At 41.5% G+C, this 21,397-nt stretch overlaps 1 protein-coding gene and 1 long non-coding RNA gene across 7 annotated transcripts in view; one reads left to right on the plus strand and one right to left on the minus strand.

The window, feature by feature from the left end:
• The first annotated feature begins 2,786 nt into the window (after positions 1-2,786).
• Positions 2,787-4,266, plus strand: LOC147013403 (uncharacterized). The gene is made up of 4 exons (XR_015051325.1): positions 2,787-2,950; positions 3,069-3,161; positions 3,290-3,337; positions 3,477-4,266. It is a non-coding gene; the product is annotated as an uncharacterized LOC147013403 (long non-coding RNA).
• Positions 3,756-21,397, minus strand: part of LOC147013404 (uncharacterized) — a 153,358-nt gene continuing 135,716 nt past the window's right edge. For all 6 annotated transcript variants that reach the window (XM_085855202.1, XM_085855205.1, XM_085855201.1 and 3 more), the window contains 4 exons: positions 14,160-14,282; positions 13,622-13,692; positions 9,183-9,281; positions 3,756-4,708 (listed from right to left, as the gene is read on the minus strand). In XM_085855202.1, coding sequence (XP_085711328.1) covers positions 4,636-4,708; positions 9,183-9,281; positions 13,622-13,692; positions 14,160-14,282 — 366 coding nt within the window. In that variant the 3' untranslated portion in view covers positions 3,756-4,635. The remainder of the gene's footprint in view (positions 4,709-9,182; positions 9,282-13,621; positions 13,693-14,159; positions 14,283-21,397) is intronic.

The raw sequence follows: 21,397 nt of genomic DNA on the forward strand, positions 1-21,397 counted from the left end.
GAAACAATACTATAATAACTAGAACGGCACTCGATAGAGCCCATACCTCCGCTATGTTGAGCAGTTTACATTTTGTATCCCACTGATCCAGACCTTAACCAAAATCGAATCGGCTTGTTCTTGTCACCGAACCAACTCATCCACCCATTTTTGTCATTACTAGTCTTAAACTTTTTGAGATATGCTATACATAGTTTTTGGCTCCATTTCTCAATGGCATGCCTTCAATACGGTCTGGCACCCTGCCCTGCTCACCAAACTCTCTTCCTATGGTATCCAAGGACATCTCCACTCATGGCTTGCAGACTTTCTCTCCTGTCACAGCCAACGTGTGGCCCTTAATGGAGTTCTCTCACCCCCTCTTCCTGTCCAGGCTGGAGTTCCTCAAGACAGTGTTCTGGACCCAGGGCAGTGTTCTTTTTCTGGTTTTCATCAATTATCTCTCTGACTCTCTGGAAAATCCTCTATCGATTGGTACACCTGAGCTCCTGAGCACAAACAAAGCTTTCGTCTGCAGCCTGATGGAGTACTGCTCTCCCCTCTGGGCTGGAGCTCCCACCTCTCACCTTTCTCAGCTTCACGCTGTGGAAACCAAGGCATTTAGGATAATTGGCATCTCCAGCGATGAGGGTGAGTCTTTGGGTCTCTCGCTCTCTCACCGCAGACAGGTTTGTGCTCTGTCTGTCTTCTATCGTCTCCTCTCCAACCTCGCCCCCCCCCCACCCGCTCTGTCTGGATATTTGGATGGCTGACCCCACATATTTCTGCAGGGCGCTCAAGGTCGGCCAGCAACCCCCTTCTAGTAAAACTACCAAAATCACAAATCACTGCTCACCTTCACTCTTTCATTCCTCTTTTTTTTCCTACCTTTGGAATAAACTCCCACACTCTCTTCAATCCCATTCTTCCCTCCAGGTCTTCAAAACAGCTGTTCACCACCATCTCTTATCTTCCCCCATCCAAAACCATGATCTTTTCTACCCCCCTTAATTCACCCCAAACCCACTTCCTTCAAATTCCCTGCTTTCCTTCCTGAAAGTCTCTGTCGTGTCCATATTGTTTATCCTATGTACCCCCACCACATCCCTCTCCCTTCCACAGATCTCCTCATGTCTCTGTCCCCCACTGTTTTTTCCTTCTCTCTCCCACTCCTCTTGTCTCCTGCTCACCTTGTTGGACGTTCTATGTGTTAGCTCTCATTCGAGCCTCGACGTTGTACACATAAAGAAAAAAAAGCAATAGTGAAGAATCACATAAAAAATTCTCGTATCCAGATGCAGATTCGAATCTTCACCAAAATCGAATCTGTTTGTTCTTGTCACACAACCAACCTTTCCACCAAATTTTGTCCGAATCAGTCCACAACCTTTTGAAATGTCATGCTATATGTAGTTTTAGCCATATCTCTCAATGGTGAAGAATCACTTAAGAAATTCTAGTATCCAGATCCACATCCAGATCTTCCTCAAAATCTAATCAGTTTGTCCGTGTCACACACCCAACCTGTCCACCAAATTTCATCCGAATCTGTCCACAACTTTTTGAGATATCCTGTTCACAGACAGACAGCCAGACAGACAGAGACAGGGGTGAAAACATAACCTCCGTCCAAAATCAACCCATAACAAATAGGATCAGATTTAGGTGAATAATTATAATATTCCTCCTTCCTGTGCTTGACTAAAAATTACACCTCTTCATCAAGTTGTGAAACATTGTGAATTTCCGCTCATAGTTTGCCAATTAAAACTAACCACAATATGGCTAAACACTTTCCCTTTTTCGATTCCTGTTCAGCTTGCAGGTGTGCACCGATACCTAATCAGAAAGGTATGTATTGTGATGCTGATATCGGTTGGGTTATGGCAGAAATTTGGAATTTGTTCAGAGTATCGGAGATAACTTGCCTACTTCAAGTGAAGACACACCGTAGCATCTTTAACGTCCACCAATTAATGCTAGGAGATGGGACACCCGGCTTAATGTCCATCCTGCGAAGCACCAATCTGACCGTTCAGGTCGGGTCGGGAATCAAACCCAGACTGGATAGCTCAAAGGTAAGTGAACTTACCTCTGCACCATCTGGTTAGAACCTCATCTTTACTGTAAAGTGTCCGTTTGTCCATTTGTTTGTTCACTCACACCTTCTCCAGCCTTTGGCAAATGTCGACTAAACATGGTGGTATGTGCACACAGGGCTCCTCGAGGGGCGTACAATGGGAGTTAATATCATATTCCGTCGTTGGTATGTCATGACGAAGGACTGTAAGTAAAAGTCACAAAAGTATAATACACACCTGTAGAAGCAGTCTCTGATTGTAAGGGAGATTCATCAACGAAATCAAAAGGATTAAAGGCGTCACTGGAGTGTCGAAAACCAAAAGCTTAGTAGCTCTGTCAAACCGTGAACACTTAGATTATCCACAAAGCTTAACTCTTACACAAACATGAAATCTCCTGTCATTACACAAATCCTTGTTAAAATAATCTCGACAAAGACACACATTTGCATGATTATTCATTGTTACTATATGCACACCACTTCATCATCCATCACTTTCCACCCCACCACCCTCAACATCAAAAAAGTAATCCTGAACAGGTCACACATCTCTTCGAGCCAATCATCAACTACCACTTATTTATTCCCTTTTGTACACACTTGTTCATCAATAACCAGAAATCCGGTTACCATTTTGGGAAGCTGCAATTCCCCACTTGAACCCCTCCCTTCATTTTCTCTCCACCCTCCTATCGGCTCTGCTATAAAGGCACACTTCACAATGCACCACCAAGTAAAGTCAGAGCGTCTACTTCAGAAGAAATCAGTTGGAGGGACAGACACAAGCGACGTACTTGGAATACTAAGAGACAACATGGAACGACGACTTCTACTGCTGTTGGTTCTCCTTGCATGCATTTGTTTCTCTCTCCAAGCTGCGATTAGTAGGTAAGGCAACCCTAAGTATCTTTTGGCAAAGTTATTCACTATTTTCGTCAGTCTTTGCTCATTCGGACGCCTGTTCACTTGCCATTCACATATTGTAATGATGATGTTTAATCTGCAGGAAGCGTAGACACGCGGATGAAAAATTTACAGAACTCATCTCTAAAGTTCAAGGGGACTGGAGAATTCATGCATACATCAACTCTGTGCTCAAGTAAGTGTCTCGTCGTTGCGACGCCCTTCGTCGCGTATCTTGGGCAATTCCAATGATTGTACATCACAATTCGCATTGTGCAGTGACGACATTATTTGCTCATGTTATCCTGTCATTCATCTGTCCAGAAACAATAATGTGGAAAGTGAGAACAAAATCACCAAAAAAGACGGAAGGTATTGTTGATGCATAGACAGCACATTTGGACGTTCAAGGCGTTCGTTCATACATCCTGTGCGTTTACTTCAATAATTTTAAATCAAGATTCACATCCAAGTCCTCTCCTTGTGTTTTCGACACCCTTTCTCTGTACAGCGAAAAAAAGTATGGCAAAAAGGATTCCAAAGGATGGCCAGTGAGCAGACCACGATGAGGAGTACTATGCAAACGCTGAGGACCGACAGTATGCTCGAGTATACCCGACTGGAAGAATAGTAAACACTGTCGATAAGATGCTTGGCTGGCAGACCCGAGATCAGGTTTCAACCAAAAATACCAACAGCATAAAATAAATGAAAACAATTGCAAAAACAAACCTCTTTACTATGCACTATAGATTATATACAGAATGAAATGTGATCCAATAAGTATTACTGTACGAGTAGGTTTTTGTTGTGGAGGTTTTATTGCATAAAAATGAAATATATTACATCGAGTTATCTCCTTGTGTAAATATTATTTAGAACATATGATGGCGTGAACCATTTTCAAATCCACAACTTTTGTGGTTGCCGTTGATGCTTCCTAATTCTGGTGTCAGCACTGTTTCAGTTGCGATTGTCTTCGTTTATTATTTTTTTTATCGAAATGACTTTTCTCTGCATTCCAATCGAAAAGCATTATCCCTTTATATGCTGCTGAGTACCACTTCCTCTTAAGATGCTCGTCACAGATACTTAAATAGTTGTCTAAATTATTAAAAATAAATAAATAAATAAATTTTTGTCTGCTCGTGTGTTTCATCATGAGTTGTCCACATTTTTCACATCCAGCCAAATAAGTGCCAATGCATACGCACTGCGCTTGCCTTAATTAGGGGTTTAACGACTGTGCTGTACTTGTAATATTTCATGCACAAGGTGAATAAAAACACAAATGACATGAACGTTTTGTTTGTTTGTTTTGTTGTTGTTGCAATCGTTTTATTTCGGAATTTATCAGAGAGATTGGGAAAAAAGAGCAGCCCGAATGATAATGATTCTGCGCCCGGGTAATTGTGCCATTGGAGAGTGATTGAGCTTTTGTCCGTGTTTCGACTGCAGGTTGGAATCCAGCGGTAAAATAATGGGCAATGGGTTAAAATCTCAGTTTTCATAATCAAGAACATGGGTCTGTGCCTCGATTTCTGCTTCCTCATTTCATTTTATAGACAAGAGTATGTGATGAGATACAAATACAGTATCAGAGAGAGAGAGAGAGAGAGAGAGAGAGAGAGAGAGAGAGAGAGAGAAAGAGAGAGAGAGAATTGGGATGATCACTCCATGAAGATATCTTGAGCAGGACAGGTGAGCTCAGCGACTTGGCTGTAGAGTTTCTTGAATGCTCGCCTAGTAAAGGCATGGGAGAGACAAGGGGTTTGGTGAAAGCGAGGAAAAAATGGTTACTTAGGATTTTAACCCAAAGCAGTAGGTTCTTTGATTTTAACAGCATAAAAAGATATGAAACTAGAATAGAAAACATGGTATTAGCATCTCATTAGGGACTCCTAAAATATAATATCTATATATTAATACTGAAGGACCAATTTTGTGCTCCTCCTAGCGGTCGCGTCACATTTTTCTCGGTACTGTGACCTGGACTGAAAGAAACTTCGTACCTGTAAGAGTGCATTGTACATAGTGGCAATAGTCAACTTTCATTGGCATCTCCCGCGATGAGGCTGAGTCTTTGGGCCTCTCATTCTCTCACCGCAGGCAGGTCGGTGGTCTGTCTGTCATCTACCGTCTCCTCTCCGGTCTCGCCCCCCCCTGGCTCTCTCTGCAATTTATCCCCACCATATTTCCGCAGGGCGCTCAAGGTCCGCCACCAACCCACTTCTGGTAAAACTACCAAAATCATGAATCGCTGCTCACCTTCACTCTTTCATTCCCCTTTTGTCACACCTTTAGAATAAATTCCCACACTCTGTTCAATCCCATTCTTCCCTCCAGGTCTTCAAAACAGCTGTTCACTACCACCTCTTATCGTCCCCTATCCAAAACTATGATCTTTTCTACCCCCGTTAATTCACCCCAAACCCACCTCCTTCAAATTCCCTGCTTTCCTTTCTGAAAGTCCCTGTACTGTCCATCTTGTATACCCCGTGTTCCCTGCCCCATCCCTCTCCCTTCCACAGATCTCCTAATGTCTCTGTTCCCCACTGTTTTGTCCTTCCCATGCCCCTCTTTGTCTCATGTCCCCCTTGCTGTGTGTTGGGTCTCATACGAGACTTGACAAGGTATACAAAAAAATTAAATAAATAAAAAGACATGCATACTACTACTGTGACAATTATTAACAACGACTGCAAATTATTTAATGGCCCCAATTATTCCCACCTTCATACAGAAAAAAGGTTTTGGCCCAAGTCTTTCCGGAAGTCATGGCTGATATTGAATTTAAACTGGTTAGGTCAGGAATTTAGAAATTTGGTGAGGATGCCGGTATAGTTGCTCTGGACATTCTTTGAAAAAGACACGATGGAATCTTTAATGTCCACTAACAATAAATGCTGGGAGATAGATGGGTCTCCAGCTTTTCATCCCTTCCATGGAAGACATACTCATTGATGCAATGCAGTCGCTGTGAATCACCAGGGTGGCATTTTGTAGTCAGGTCAAGATTCAAACCCAAACTAGAAAGCTTAAAGATGAGTGCACTACATCTAAGCTATCCCAACAAAGCAAATAAAAATAAATAAATAGATAGATAAATGGAGAGATCGATGGAAAGAAAAAACCCAAACATCTCCAAGTGCACAATGAGTGCACCAGATGGTTTCCGTGGAAAAAGTTGCGGTTGCATCTAAAAAGCTAACCCAATAAAATGAAAATGAAACAGGAAAACATCGTAGGGTGGGGTGAACATTTAAAATAGCATTATGGTTGTGGAAAAAAGGACCGTCAGGGAAGTTGCATTCGACATATAGGGAACCCTCCCTGAGTTAGTGATTTCGTTAGTATGTGTGCTTAGACAGGTCCCTGTCCTTTGTACAGGGGATGGGGGAAAATGTGTTGTGTGGGTCTAGCTACCTTAATGGTTAGAGTGGTGGACCTTGGATCCTTGCGTCCTGAATTCAAATTCTGCTTGGCTGTTGAATTAATACCAGGTGGAGTTGACTCAGCCTGTCATCCTTCTGAAGTCGGCAAAATGAGTACCAGCTTGCTGGGATGATCGAGCCATTCAAGTATCCTTTGTTGGAGCTGGCAACCTGCCCAGGATTGTGCCCAATAGCCCAGGAGACTGCTTCGGCAGCACCGACACTCTGTACAGAGTATGGTCCCAATGGATGGATGGATGGTCTATCTACGCTTTTCCGCTTCATGTAATTCCCCAACTTTTGTCTAACTTTTAAACTTTCCGTCCATTCTTCAATCAATCTTTCAATTCAGTCATCCATAATCCATCCATCCGTTCATATACCTCATCTCCCCCTTTTTTTTCCATCCCATTTTTTTTATTTTCTCCATCCCTTTTTTTCATGCCATTTCCATCCCATTTCCCTCCTGCACCTTTCTTCACCAAAACCACATCGACACCATAACCACATGACACCACAATTACCCCGACACACATTCAGGGTCGACATCAACATTGCCAGTACCGTCGCCGGGCGAGGCAGTGCCAATTGTCAAAACACTAACGTGTGTTCAATGCTACTGTCAGCCACACTAACCCTGCACCCTCGGACGTGGCTTGGGGTGCAAGGATAAGAGGAAGTTGACCTGCTGGACCGATGGAGAGACAGCACAAAAGGGACAATGCTCATTTCCAAGACCGGTGCCATGCCTTGCTACAGGCTTGATAAAAGGCAAACGAGCGAGCGAACACACGTCCAAGTCAGTATGGGAGGTCAGTCGGTCTGAGAGGTCTGGTTACCACGACTCGCAATGAGGGTCACAACCACGACTCAATCTTCATTCAATCTCTCCTTCTTCCTATCTACATTTTCCCGGATGATTGTGTGGCACGCCTGTCTGTCCCTAGATAGATAAGATTTTCAGGGTAACTTCTGTACCAGAGGTAATCTTTTCTTGTGTCTTTGATGTGAATACATGGCTTGTAAATACATAACTTGTGAAACATTGTGCTTGTAATTATGTGCTTTGGACATCGTGATTGTAAATACGTGCCTTGCTTTGGTAAACTGTGCTTTCAAACCTGCCCGGCTGTCCTTTTCCTTCATTGGTCTGACCCAGTGTGTACGTATTAAATAGAAAGGATGTTGTACCCCAGTGATTCTCTCCAGTAGCATAGCCAACGTACACCCATGATTCACTCAGCCATAAATAATAAGTAGACGTGTGGACGTTGAAAGCACGGTTACTCAGTTGGGATAATTAAATCATAAGAATAAGGTAACGCGACGCTGGGTAGAGGATCCTGTGACATTTAATTACACCTCGCGCACCCCTGCACGCTCACTCCGAAACCCGTAACAATAGTTTTGTGACATTGGTCTATATAAAGTAGAGAATGTAAATCAAGTCAATATAGAAGACTATATTGTCACATTGACGGCAAATGTGCGAATGGAATGTATTCCACTCCTGGTGGATGTCGCATCTCACTAAGTGCTCTTTTCGCTTTCCTCGATAAGCCCACAATGAGCGGTTGCCTGTGTACTGGCGGGGATAATTGATTAACCCTCATGGGACTCCAAATGAACTCAATTGCTCGTTCGGCAAAATGGTGGCAGACACGAGGTGCAAGCCATTCCTTCAGAAATAGTCCATCAATTACAAGATAGGACATGGAAAATAAAACAATTTGCACTTAATATTACAACAAGAAATCAAGCTATCTATCTCAAACTCGGCATCACACCCACAAGTACCAAGTCCACCAAGTCAGACATGCAATCAATGAGCAGGAGAATAACACATGTCTGGAAGAACAGTAGATTGATGAAGGCAATGTAGGCTTGATAGCACGATGGAGAACATCGCACAGCAACTGTCTCTTTTTCCAACTTCTCCTCTTCCTCTTCTCCCTTCTAGCTCTCTTTCCACTTCCTCCAATTGTGGAGTGGGCCTCTCAAACCACCATAATTTGGCATAGATCTCAGCTTCAATCTCTCACCAATCATCCCCTTGGTTTTCACCAATCTCTGCGTCACACATGATAACAAACGGCTGCTGGGAGGAGACTTAGTTCTCTCCCTCTGTGTTGTGGGGAATGGATGTTACATCCCCTACCCCACCCCACCTCCCCCTCACCACCCAAACCCACCCCCATCCAGGTTCCATCCTGAAACCCACCCACATGTGGAGATAGCAGCCAACAACAGCAACTTTCACGCATACACATACTCACATATACGCATGCATGTGTGTGCGCGCACACACGCATGCACGCACACGGAATTTTGGATTAAAAAATACATTCATAAATAAACAAACAAACGAACAAACAAGAAAAAGACCTTGCAAACTCAGGTTAACTTTATAGACAGTTAATTTACCAGAAAGCTTTGAATGACTTCTTGGTTTCTGTGTGTCAAAGGTCATGGATAACCCAACAATCAAGGCATGGATTTATCATCAAGCAAACAGTGTGATGAAATGGAGTGAAAATCCTACGATCACCAAAGTCAATGTGTTATGTGGGTCATCAACGTCACAGATTGTGGACAAGTTTTAAAATGTACACATTGATTCACTGCAGTTCCACATTATCCCTTGGTAATTATATATTGCATTTCCCTCCCTTAAACTCAACTCGTTAAGTACAGTACTACATATAAATCTGCAAAACTATTTGTTAATCTGTATTTAATTATACAAAGCTTGCAGTTTCAATATGCTGTTTCTTTACTCCCACCTGAAGCAGGTAGCAATGTGATTGGCTGGTTGGGTAGCAAGCAGAACATGGCATGCATAACGAGCATCGACTGGATGTTTGGTTATAAAACCAAAGCAGCTGAGAGGAGAGAAAGAAAAAAAGAGAATTAAGAAGAAGTAGAAAATGATGGTGGAGTGGGGATGGGTGGGGTGAACATGCTATAATAGTAATAATAATAATAATAATAATATCAATGATAAAAAAACTGTGCTAAACTGGTGTGCAAATGGAAATTGACAACAATGAATAATGTACTTTACATAGATTACAAAAAAACCTTGGAGGGCCTGTTTGGTGCGCCCATCTGATTATATAGCTCACGATGTTGGGATGCCGGGTTTAAATTCCGTGTAGTTTTGCAAAATGCCTCCTAAAGTTATTGCCCTCCCTCCTCCCAATGTATTATAATTGTACAAGCTTTTTTATAACCCCAAACCACGATATGTACAGGTATATGTACTAGCAGGGGCTACCTGGCACTGCCTCAGGGAGGTGGGGGGGGGGACGGTATACCCGGTGCCACTCAGCTGGCTGAGCTTTTTTCCCAGCGGTGGTTTCAGGACGTGTTGGACATTGAAAATCGATGGAGTTATTGGCCTCATGGTGGTTTACCTTTTGTCTGCAGGCCAGCGGCAGTACTGCCTGACCCCACATCCCAAAATACACTTTATAGGGGCCTTGGGTGGTCTCAAAAGAGATGTCAAGGCCTAGTAGGATCAAAATATGAAATAAACAGCCTAACCTCAAAAAATTGCAAGAAAACGTTTTATCATGTCTTTCTGTAGTACTTGGTCCAGAGAACAACATATCAAAAGTTGGCCGAAATCAGACCATCAGAAAGGGTCAAACTATGACGTTGAAAAAGATGGCTGCCACTATTAAAAAGTGCCTCATTTCTTCTCATATCCCATCATCTTAGCTGTTTTTACACATATAAGTGTAAAAATAAATAGTTTAAAACTGTTCAAACCAGTATCTCAGTGAATTCGCCATTCTATATTGAACATTGCATACCCAAGTGATGTCATGAGGTAATCTTTGACGTCATGACGTGACTTTTTATTATTTCACAATTATGTGGCAAATTGATGATGATGAAGATTTTAGATGGTATTACTGAAGGCATGTAAGTTCATTAATTCTTCCTGATCAAGAACCTCTAGTTACAGTGCAGCCATCTACAAACATCTTCAGAATATTAAGACAAAGGATTCCAATCAGCTTCAGATTTTTCCAAATTTTACTTCCATCAAAATGTTGAATTATGATATTGAAAATGACAATATGTTTCGAAACTAACGAAGATCACACAGGTAAGATTTTAAAAAACTTTCAATGGCTTTTTTAAACAATTAAAAAAAAAACACAAAAAAACACACAAAAAAAAAACACACAAAAAACAAAAACTTTTAAAAACAATTAAAAAACTTTTTCCCATTAGAGTCATTCAGTTTGACTTCAATTAACACTGGTGAGGCCATGTGCATTTCTTGTGTAGGCGTACATGGTGTAAACTATATGTAGGGCAGAGACCATTGCCAGGGTTTATCTTGTTAGGTGTTGTTTACATGTAAGTCTATAAACAAATAGTGTTGTTCTATGTCATATCACGTGCCTGTTAAAGGCCCAGTCCTTGCATATGATTGTTATCTTTCTAGGCCCTAAGTAATAGCAATTCACATGCATGTTGTGAAGTTATTACAAAACCCATTACAATGAAACACTGTCAGCATATTGATCTCGGTGAAAATAATAGTTATAAAACTTGTACTTAATTGTGAAAGTTCAAACTGTCAAATATTAGGAAAGGCCAAGTATGCCTTTAAAATACTTCACATCTGATTAATTTCACTGTACTTATATAAAGAATTCCATTCAAAACAAAGCTTATTCTATGTTGCAGGCCCTGAAAATAAATGAAAATCAAGAAACGTGTGCCTTGTGCAAGAACTAGATAGCAGGAAGTGAGGACAGTGTTGTAATAACTAGAAAAGGAGCTGACGGCATCAACAATGCAAGTGTCGATCGAGGTGAAAGCATCAACGTAGTTGCTGGAACTAAAGTACACAATACCTGTCGCATGAATTACATCAACAAAAAAACATTCAGAGACATAAGAAATAAAAATTAGATTCTGCACCACCCGTCAAAAGAAGTGCATGTGTCTATACTGGCCCTTATGATAGCAAAATAGACTGCTTATTCTGTGGGAACAAAGTTGTGACCGACAAGACCAGTGCTGATTATGATGATTATAGCTTTGTTAAAACAGACAATTTTGTGGACAAGATACTTTTGAATTGTAAATCACGAAATGATGACTGGGCATTTACAGTCCGGGGGCAGATTGAATACTTTGGTGGAGACCTTTATGCAGCAGACTGTGTGTACCATCATTCTTGTGACGTACATTTTCGCACATTCCGTGATATTCCCATGCAGCATAGGTTAGGACCAGACATCCCAGAAAGCAGGAAGAGAAGAAAAGTTGGGCGGCCAAACAACAATGACCAGGAACAAGCTTTTCTCAGGGTGTGTGCCTATTTTGAGGACAATGAGGAAGAACAGTTGACCATCACTGACCTTGCCAAGAAGATGAAAGACGACTTGCATGATAGTGATTCTAGTGCATATGGCAATCAGTATCTGAGGTCCAAATTACTAACACACTACGAAGATTCTATATTTGTAGCTGAGGGTGAGGGGCTACATGATATTCTGACTTTGAGAAAAGACAAGCAAAATTCTGCACGACTACTTTAAGATGCCAAACAAGGATGACGAGGAATATCAGAAGAGAGCAATTATAGAAACTGCAGCAAAACTGATTAAGAGCGATATCAAGACTGTTAGAATACCTATCAGGAGTGAGTATCCTAAAGCCACAGATTTGAAACTTGAGTCCACTCTAGAGTATGTTCCCCAAAGCTTGTGTTACATGCTTCAGCGTCTTCTGCTCGGAAAGGACACTTGGATGAAAGAAGTAAGTATTGGCCACTCCATCATACAGGCAGTTTGCCCAAGGACAGTTATCGCCCCCTTACAGCTTGGACTTGCAGTGCAAATGCACCATCACTTTCGCTCGAGATTTCTGATAGACAGCCTTTCTGCCATGGGTTATTGTGCCTCATATTCAGAAATGCAAAGATTTGAAGAAAATGCCGCTTCTTCAATCACTCCAGATATTTTAGGTCAAACAGACATACATGCGACAGCAAAGACATTCGTAACGTCAGAGAGATTGCCCACCACAACTTCAGCTACAAAACAGCACTCAAGACGAACTTATCTTCAAGTCATGGTATGGATGGGCCGGAGTGATAACATGGACATTACAAAATTTGGCTGGGACATTCAAGGGAACAAACTCACACCAGTAATGATGGACAACAACCCTGCTCCTGATATTCTGCTAAAAATGATTCACTGCAACTGCTTGGCTGGATGCAACACACGTAGATGTCGTTGTAAGAAGTACGGACTTGAGTGCACAGGGGCTTGTGGACCTTGCCAAGATGGCAACTGTGAAAATATGAACCATGCACCCATTTTAGATGAAAACGAGGACGAATATGCTGACTATTTTTTGCTAAAGCAGTAATGGGTATTCCAACTGGAATGACTTCCTTGGTACCAACTACCCAGGTATTATTTCAAAGAAATTGAACACATTGATCTCCATGGCTGTTGTATTTGTGTGTATAAGAATGCGCCTTAGTAAAAGGTATGGTTGTGGCATCACGATCTTGGCATCATCATTGAATTTATGATGTCATCTGGTCATCAAACAGGATGAAAACTATTTTTGTGAACATGTTTTCATAAATTTGGAAGTTACCATGAAATCACATAAAATTACATCATGACGTCATTCATGACGTCATGACACAATGAATGACATCATGATAAGACTTTAGGACACTCCCAGCAACCTCACCTGTTTTGGTACTTATAAGGTAATAAGTTTTATTGTTAATTGTCACTTTTAAAGTGGTTGAGAACTGTTTGTTTCAAAGGTATGCATAGATATTAGGTATTTTGCTCTAATGGCAGCCATCTTTCTTGACGTCATATTTACACCCTTTCTGATGGTCCACTTTTGGCCAACTTTTGATATGTTGTTCTCTGGGCCAAACACTACTGAAAAACACCATAAAATGTTTTCTTGCAATTTTTTTTAGGGTTAGTCAGCATATTGACCCTACTTCAACTTGTGGTGACTTAAAACCTTGCTCACATTCTGAAGTACCACAAAGCAAAATCTGGGGGTTCTAGATGCTACCGTTCAGCTATGAAAGAATAACGTACAAACACATAAACAAATACTTGAAATCAAATAAAATGAAATAAAAAAAATATATAATTTTATTGTTTGTGTCATTTTTTTAAACAATATTGCTCCTCAGATTCTGACGTACCGGCTGTGCTGTGGATAGCAGCCACAGAAAGCAACATCCTTCAACAAGAAGTAATGACTGAAAGTTACTCCCTGGGGGGGGGGGGGGGAGAAGACATTAAAATCAATCTTTCATAATATCCTTTTGCGCGCACACAATCGCGAGCTTTTCATTTTTTTACCGAAATGAAATCCCCGACTTGTTAATGCACCAACAGCCAGAAAAAGCATAGTGTTCCCAGCTTATTGTAATTTCCCAATGCTCGGTCATTCCTCACTTTGGATTCACCACTCGGTGATGTTATTAACCAGATGCCATTTGGACGTCTGATATCCGGAGACTCGGTGGCGTAATGGTAAAAGCGTCTGCTCTGAGTATGGGAGGTCTCAGGTCAGCAGTTCAAACCCTAGCCGAGTCATTACCAAAGAACTTAAAAATGGTACATGCTGCTTCCTTGTGTGATGCTCGGCAATGAAAAAGAAGAGAGCACAGGTTGGCAACCCTTGTGCATACTTGATGAGCTTAAAAGGTGTTCTGCGTTGAAGTTTGTTTTCTCTACCTGGGAATGCGTTTTCCTCCGGTTCTTCCTTGCTCCTCTCCCTGACAGCCTCACGCCTCCAACAGAAACCTCCAGCATGCACCGAATCGCCTCCCGTGCTGATGAGAAGTGCACTGAAGTCACCTGAAAGATCAAGACAGAAGTGAATTTTTTTTATTAACAGTGGAAGTCATACATTAAATTCGTTTCCATGAATGGGCACAAGGTTATGTGAAAATACAAGTACAAGCATGTACTGTGCTTATAGAAAGTCTACAGCCCTCTTTCAAAATTTTCACATGTTATATAGCCTGGAATTAAATTACATGAAATCAGACTTTTCCCACCTATATTTACACATCATAAGCCACAACTTCGAAGTGAAAAACAAATTTTTACAAATTCCAGAAAATTTATTAATAATACAAAATTAGAATATCTTCGTTGGATAAGTGTCCACCCCTCTTATAATAGCAATTGTAAATTAGTTCAGGTGTAACCAATCGCCTTCAAAATCACACACCAAGTTAATTGGCCTCCACCTGTGTTAAATTGTAGTGATTCTGATTATTTCAGAATAAAAACAGCTGTTCCTGTAGATTTCTGCTGGGTAGTGCATTTCACATGCGCAAGACTCAACCATGAGCACCAAGAAGCTTTCAAAAGACCTCTGGGATAAAGTTTTGGAAATGCACAGATCAGTCGATGGATATAAAAATATGTCAAAGGCCTTAAATATCCTTTGGAGCACAGTCAAGACAATCATTAAGAAGTGGAAGGCGTATGGTACCACCAAGGCCATGCCTTGATCAGGTTGTCCCTCCAAACTGGATGACCAAGCAAGGAGGAGACTGATCAGAGAGGTCACCAAGAGGCCATTGGCAACTTTGAAAGAGGTCTTTATAGAAAGACTGGTCACTGTATGCATGTGACAACAATATTCTAAGCACTCCACAAATCTGGCCTGTACTACTGGCAAAGGTAGCAAGAAGGAAGCCATTACTCAAAAAAGCCCACCTTAAGTCCCATTTGAGGTATGCAAAAAACACTCTGGAGATTCTGAAGCCATGTGGCAAAACGTTTTGTGCTGATGAAACCAAGATGGAACTTTTTGGCCTAAATGCAAAATGTTAAGTTTGGCACAAACCCAACACAGCACATCAGCCAAAGAACACCATCCCTCCTGTGAAGCATGGTGGTGGCAGCATCATGTTATGGGGATGTTTCTCATCAGCAGGGACTGAGGCACTGGTTTGGATGGAAGGGAAAATGGATGGAGCAAAATACAGAAAAATCCGAGAGGAAAACCTGCTGTCCTCTGCAAGAAAGCTGAAATTGTGATGGAAATTCACCTTTCAGCATGACAATGACCCAAACCACACATCCATAGCTACACTGGAGTGGCTAAGGAAGAAAAAGATAAACGTCCTTGAGTGGCCCAGTCAGAGCCATGACTTAAATCCAATCGGAAATCTGTGGCATGACTTGAAGATTGCTGTCCATTAACGTTCCCCACACAACTTGACTGAGCTTGAATAGTTTTGAACATAAGAATGGGCAATGATTGCCCAATCAAGGTGTGCAAAGTTGGTGGAGACCTATCCCAACAGACTCACAGCTGTAGTTGCTGTCAATGGTGCTTCAACCAAGTATTAACTCAGGGGGTGGACACTTATCTAACCAAGATATTCCAGTTTTGTATTTTTACCCCGTGGGGTCTTCCACCCCACGGGGTCTAAGCGCCACTCGCATTCTCTCTTTTCTTGTTAATTAATTTTCTGAAATTTGTGGAATTCGTTTCTCACTTGGAAGTTGTGGGTTACGATGTGTAAATAAAGGTGGAAAAAGTCTGATTTAATGCAATTTAATTCCAAGCTATAAGGAAGCAAAAGGTGAAAATTTTTGAAAGGGGGTGCAGACTTTCTATTGGCACTGCACATCAACTCATGTTTAGTGCAATTAATGTGATTGGTAAGGAACCATGCAGGGTGAGCTTGAACATGAAAGAAGAGAAATCAAAAAGTTGTTCTCCAACCATGAAGGAATGAATGGCACTGCATCAGGGAAACTACACACAAATGTTAGTCATTTTCTTGATTGTTGCGTTTCCTCACACTTGCCTCTGAGCTGTCTAGCGTGGGTTCAAATCCTGACCCAGCTATAAACTGTCATCCTGGTGTCTCGCAGGCAAGGTGAGGCAACAATGTATGGACCTCAGGTGAAGGACCTCAGGTGAAGGTGAGGACCTCAGGTGAAGGTGAGGCAACAAGGTCCATTGGGTGGACGATAAACTGGGCATCCCATCTGCCAGCATTGGTTGGTTGACATTAAAGATCCCATGATGCTCTTTGTGAAGGGTAGGAGAGCTATCACCAGCACCCTGAACAAATTGCAAATTCCTACTGGAACTTACAGGGACAACTGCATCAGCCACACAGCTATGCCCTCAGCAAATGATGCTACCCCCCTCCCCCCATCCCCCCAACCATATGTCTGAGGAGTACACAGCCATATATGCTACACATGGAAGAAAAATAAGAATTTGTGTTTCCAGCTGGGGTGACACCTTTTCCACAGAAGTGGGTGAGTTTCCTGATTCTGTTGGAGAAGAAGTCATGATTTGGGCCTTGAAACTTTCGTTGAAGAGGGGCGGGGGGATACCTTTTCGACTCCTTGTATCACATACAGGACAAGGACATTCGGAGAATCAACATACTTTGACATGAATAACAAGGATAATGACAAGGACAAAGTAAACGTCAAACGGATACTTTGGTGAATTTTGTTAAACATGTTAAAAAAGTTAAATCAACATTATATTTCTTCGAGTAGTGGTTTCTTTATCAATCATTCATTCATACTTGACTTGCTTATTTCAGGCTGTTGTCAGACAATGTTGATCAAGCAGGTGGTGCACCACCATCACACATCACACATCACACCCCCATCACTACAGTCAATATCTTCCACCCTCATTAACTATAGCGAACCCGACTTCACTTACTTGCGGGTTTCATTCTGTCTGTCTGTCAGTCCGTCTCTCCATTCTCCATTCTTCTTGTTTGTTAAGTTGATCTGTCACCCCACTGTCATACTAGCAGTACATTACCCTATAACCACCATCGCCTCACTCCTCCATGAGCAGAGACCTTGAATCAAAAATATTAATAAGCTCTCCTTCAATGTGCTCCATTCTTCTCTGCACTGTCAGGTCATGATAACTTTTTTTTAATTTTTGCACACAAATTTGAGGCTATTTGTAGTGTCGTGGCTGGACAGAACTTCCTGTACCTTCTCGGCCCTAGGGTGAGGACACAAGTCCAGTAGATGCAGCGATGTAATTTGAGGTGAAGGAAGGGTGGAGGGGGGAGCATTCACTCAAGGTGGATTTGACAAGTCACAACCATGACTGAGGAAACTGAGTGGGAGGACAGTTCAGCCTTGAGGTTTTCAAGATTATGCTTTCTGGCATACCTGAGGACAGACATAATTACCGCGCACGTGAAGCGCAACTAAAAGCCGAGTTAAGCAATTGGTTCACTCTGTCACAGACATCAGTCTGTGATTGAGGAACTACTTTATTTCAATTGAATTTTACATTTTGAATACAGTAGAACATGAACCTGCAGTTTATAAGTACTTTGGCTCTGAAATAGTCAAATTGCACGAAATCTCGTCCCGAGCTCACATGCGCACAGAGGAGTAAGGTAATTTTTTTTTAGTCTGTCTACCTGTCTGGCAGTCAAACAAAATTGAAAATCATTCCAAACAGGAAACTTACTATTTTAGGAATGCCATAAAGGACACAAACAGCAGGCAAGAACTAATTTAACGTTTTAAATTAAGGTGGTGGAAAAGACGGCATCAGTGGCGGTAAACTTCCAAAATTTTTTTTATTTATCCTGCAGCCATTAAAACTTTTATTTTATTTTAATTGAATGATATACTTGAGCACTGTAGAACACATATAATCTTGTTGGCACTTCCAAAAAACTTCCAGTCTCGCAGTATTTGGATAAAATATTACGCCATCTCGACAAATCAAATTTGCCACCATTGCTCTCAGCATTAGGGAATATCAAGATTCAGACAAAACAGCAGCTCATAGGAAATATAGATCATGCTCGGAAACACAAAACAAGAGGTAAAAATACCCGTTCCATGCCCTTTTTCTCAAGCCAATGTGGGATAAGGTGTTCTATGAACTCTCTTGTGACTCAGAGTGACTTCATCATCATCATAATCATTATCATCAACAATATTGATCTTTGTAGGGCCCATTGGCCTCATGATGATAACTTTCATGAATGGGTTTCACAAGGTACATTTATACAGTATTTCACCTATTTTAAAATCTACTTGGATAAAATAAATCCACTTCAGAAATAAAAAATATCCTTGGACTTAAAGTTACCTGAGTTGGCTTTTCATGTTGAGAAAGGCAGCAAATGCCTCCCCACAGGATTCAGTGTACTTGGGCCAAGAGGATGGATGGAAGAGTCGCAGATTGGACAGGACGGGATTAAACTGGTGCATGAGAGAGAGTCGGGTAGTAGACTTTTGTGGAAGTATTTCCAGGCATAATCCATATCAGGTGTTGTTCGAGATATCAACCCAACTCGTTCGTGGGGAGGTAGATTGCAGTCCTTGCCCGTTGGTGTGTGCGAATACCCAGATTTGGTTTGAGTGCTTATTCATAAATAGCTGAGAGATATGGGCTGTGGCAACATCATCATCAAAGGAATACTTTGGTGAATTTTTTAATTCTATCTCTCCACATCATCTTTGGTCTTCCTCCCCTTCTTTCAGGTCCTTCTCTCGCTTGACAGTTTGCAATCGATGTCATGGACAGGTCATCTGATCTTCTTGCTACGTGTCCAGCCAAATGCCTTATCCGTTTTCCGATTGTTATTCCATGACAACATGTTTGCATGTCACAATGCATGGTGATCAATCTTTGCTCCCTCCTGTTTCTAAGATGTTTCGCTGTGAAACGTCATTGCTGGCATGAAACATTGCGATTGTAAATTTATTTGTCAAACACAAAGGCAGTTTGACTTCAATGATTTTTTTGGGGATTCTCCAAATGCTGCCTATCCAGCTCGGATACATCAGCCCTTCACTTCTTATAAGTGCTCTGCATCCATTTTATGAGTTGGCCGAATTTATTGTAATCACTGTTTGTTTGTTTTCCAACTTGCAATGATAAATTTGAATCTCTTGCCTTCCTGCTCGAGGGGAAGTTATATTTGGCACTTGATTTTTTTCCAGAAGCCGGTTCATTGTCAAGTTTCCAGGTTTCTAAAAACCTGTTTGCTCCCATGGTTGACTGTTGTCCAGTTCAAGTGCGAGTCGGTTATAACAACTTTTGCTAAATGATTTTTAAATATTGGACAACAGACCAGTTCGATGGTAATTCTTCAGGTTTATCGTTTTTCCATTGCCTTGTGCATTCGGACCAGTTCAAAGTTTCTTTTACAATGAGGGCGATTTATTATTGATCTTCCATCACACTTTGCAAATAGCTTTGCCAACTTAATGTGGATGGGCTGGCAGGGTAGCCTTGAGGTAGGCACACGTGCCTCTGCGCTCTCCAGCCTAGGTTTCAATCCTGACTCGGCTATAAACAGTCATCAGGGTGTTTCACAGACATGGGGAGGTATCAATGTGTGTGTGTGCCGTCTTTTGGATGGACTTCAAACTGGGTGTCGTATCTGCCTGGGTGTCTGGTACCTGACGATGACAACGACGATGATGATGACGATGACGAGCTACTCTTACCAATCAGAGTTTGGATGTTAGAGTTATCTTATATATTAGTTCCGTCCATAATCTATTAGCAAAACCAAAAATCCCCTCAAGAAAACATCTCATCAGTGCAAGCTATTAGGAACTGACCAAGCTATGAGGGACCAATTTATTTATTTTTACACAGTCAAGGCTCGTGGAAGAGCTAGAACACAGAACAGATTGGGAACAACATAACAAAAGGAACAGCAGAAAGAGAAAGGGGAAATTCCAACAGCAGGACTGACGGAGAAAATAAACGGAGATGGCAACAAGGGATGATGAGTGGTAGAGAAATCAAGCTATGAGGTCCACACTGCTTCGTTTTCATTTTCAAAAGCTGTGCCACTGTATTCAGCTGTTTAATGCTAACATGGTAGAACAACTACAATACCACAGTAAGGTGGAGTTTCATTGTTATAACCGAATTAATTCACATCCCCTTATTACCATTGTGGGCTTGAATCTTGTTTGGGTAGTCATTTCATCTTTATGGATAAACATTCAAAATGCAAGATGCCGAATGCTCTCATAAAAAGCTGAATACAGTGGCACAGCTTTTGAAAACAAAGCGATGTGGACCTAATAGCTGAGCCGGATCAGGCTACTAGAATTTTTAAATTTATTCTTCACCATTGAGAGATCGGACAAAAAACGATATATAGCACGATATCTCAAAAAGATGTCCATGGATTCGGACAAAACTTGGTGGACACGCTGGGTGTGCAACGAGGAAGAATTGATTCGATTTTGGTGAAGATCAGAATCCGGGTCCAGATATGATAATTTTTCAACTTATTCTTCACCATTAAGACAGGGCTAAAACAATACACAGCACGATATCTCAAAAGGTTGTGGGCAGATTCCGATGAAACTTTGTGTACAGGTTGTGTGTGTGACAAGGATGAATTGATTAGATTTTGGTGAAGATCCGAATCCAGATCCGGATACGAGAATTTTTTAATTTTTGTTCAAAAATGTATTGGGCCTGATACGTTCTCGTGGATCAGGCATTGCATGGTGGAGGTATGCGCTCTACCGAGTGCCCTTCTAGTTTCCTCTGTGACAATTGGACTTTGTTTCCAAACTGTAAAGTTTCGGTCAAAAAGCAATGCCATATGCTTGGTATAACGACGCTTTTAGTTGCAAGTGACATTATAATACTATTATTTACCTACTAATAGAGACACTAACATAATAATTTCAGTTAATTTAGTTGTAACACTTACGAAAACAATCTTGAGTCCAAGTTTCTGTACAGAAGGCAGTCGGGAGGTGGTGGAGGAGATGGTTATTTTTAACCCTTTCATTTAAAAAAGTTAATTATTCACAAGCCTTCTGAAAAGTTAATCGGTGGAAAAACGTCGCATCATACTTATCACCGCCACGGAAGTGACGTTGCACAATCACCATGACACTGTGACAGCTCCTTCGTTGTAGCGAATGAAGACCTTCGTTAAGCGAGGAATAGT

Source organism: Eptatretus burgeri, chromosome 14 (genome assembly GCF_056783735.1).
Source record: "Eptatretus burgeri isolate ZD-2024b chromosome 14, Ebu_testis_v1, whole genome shotgun sequence".
NCBI classification, from domain to species: domain Eukaryota; kingdom Metazoa; phylum Chordata; class Myxini; order Myxiniformes; family Myxinidae; genus Eptatretus; species Eptatretus burgeri.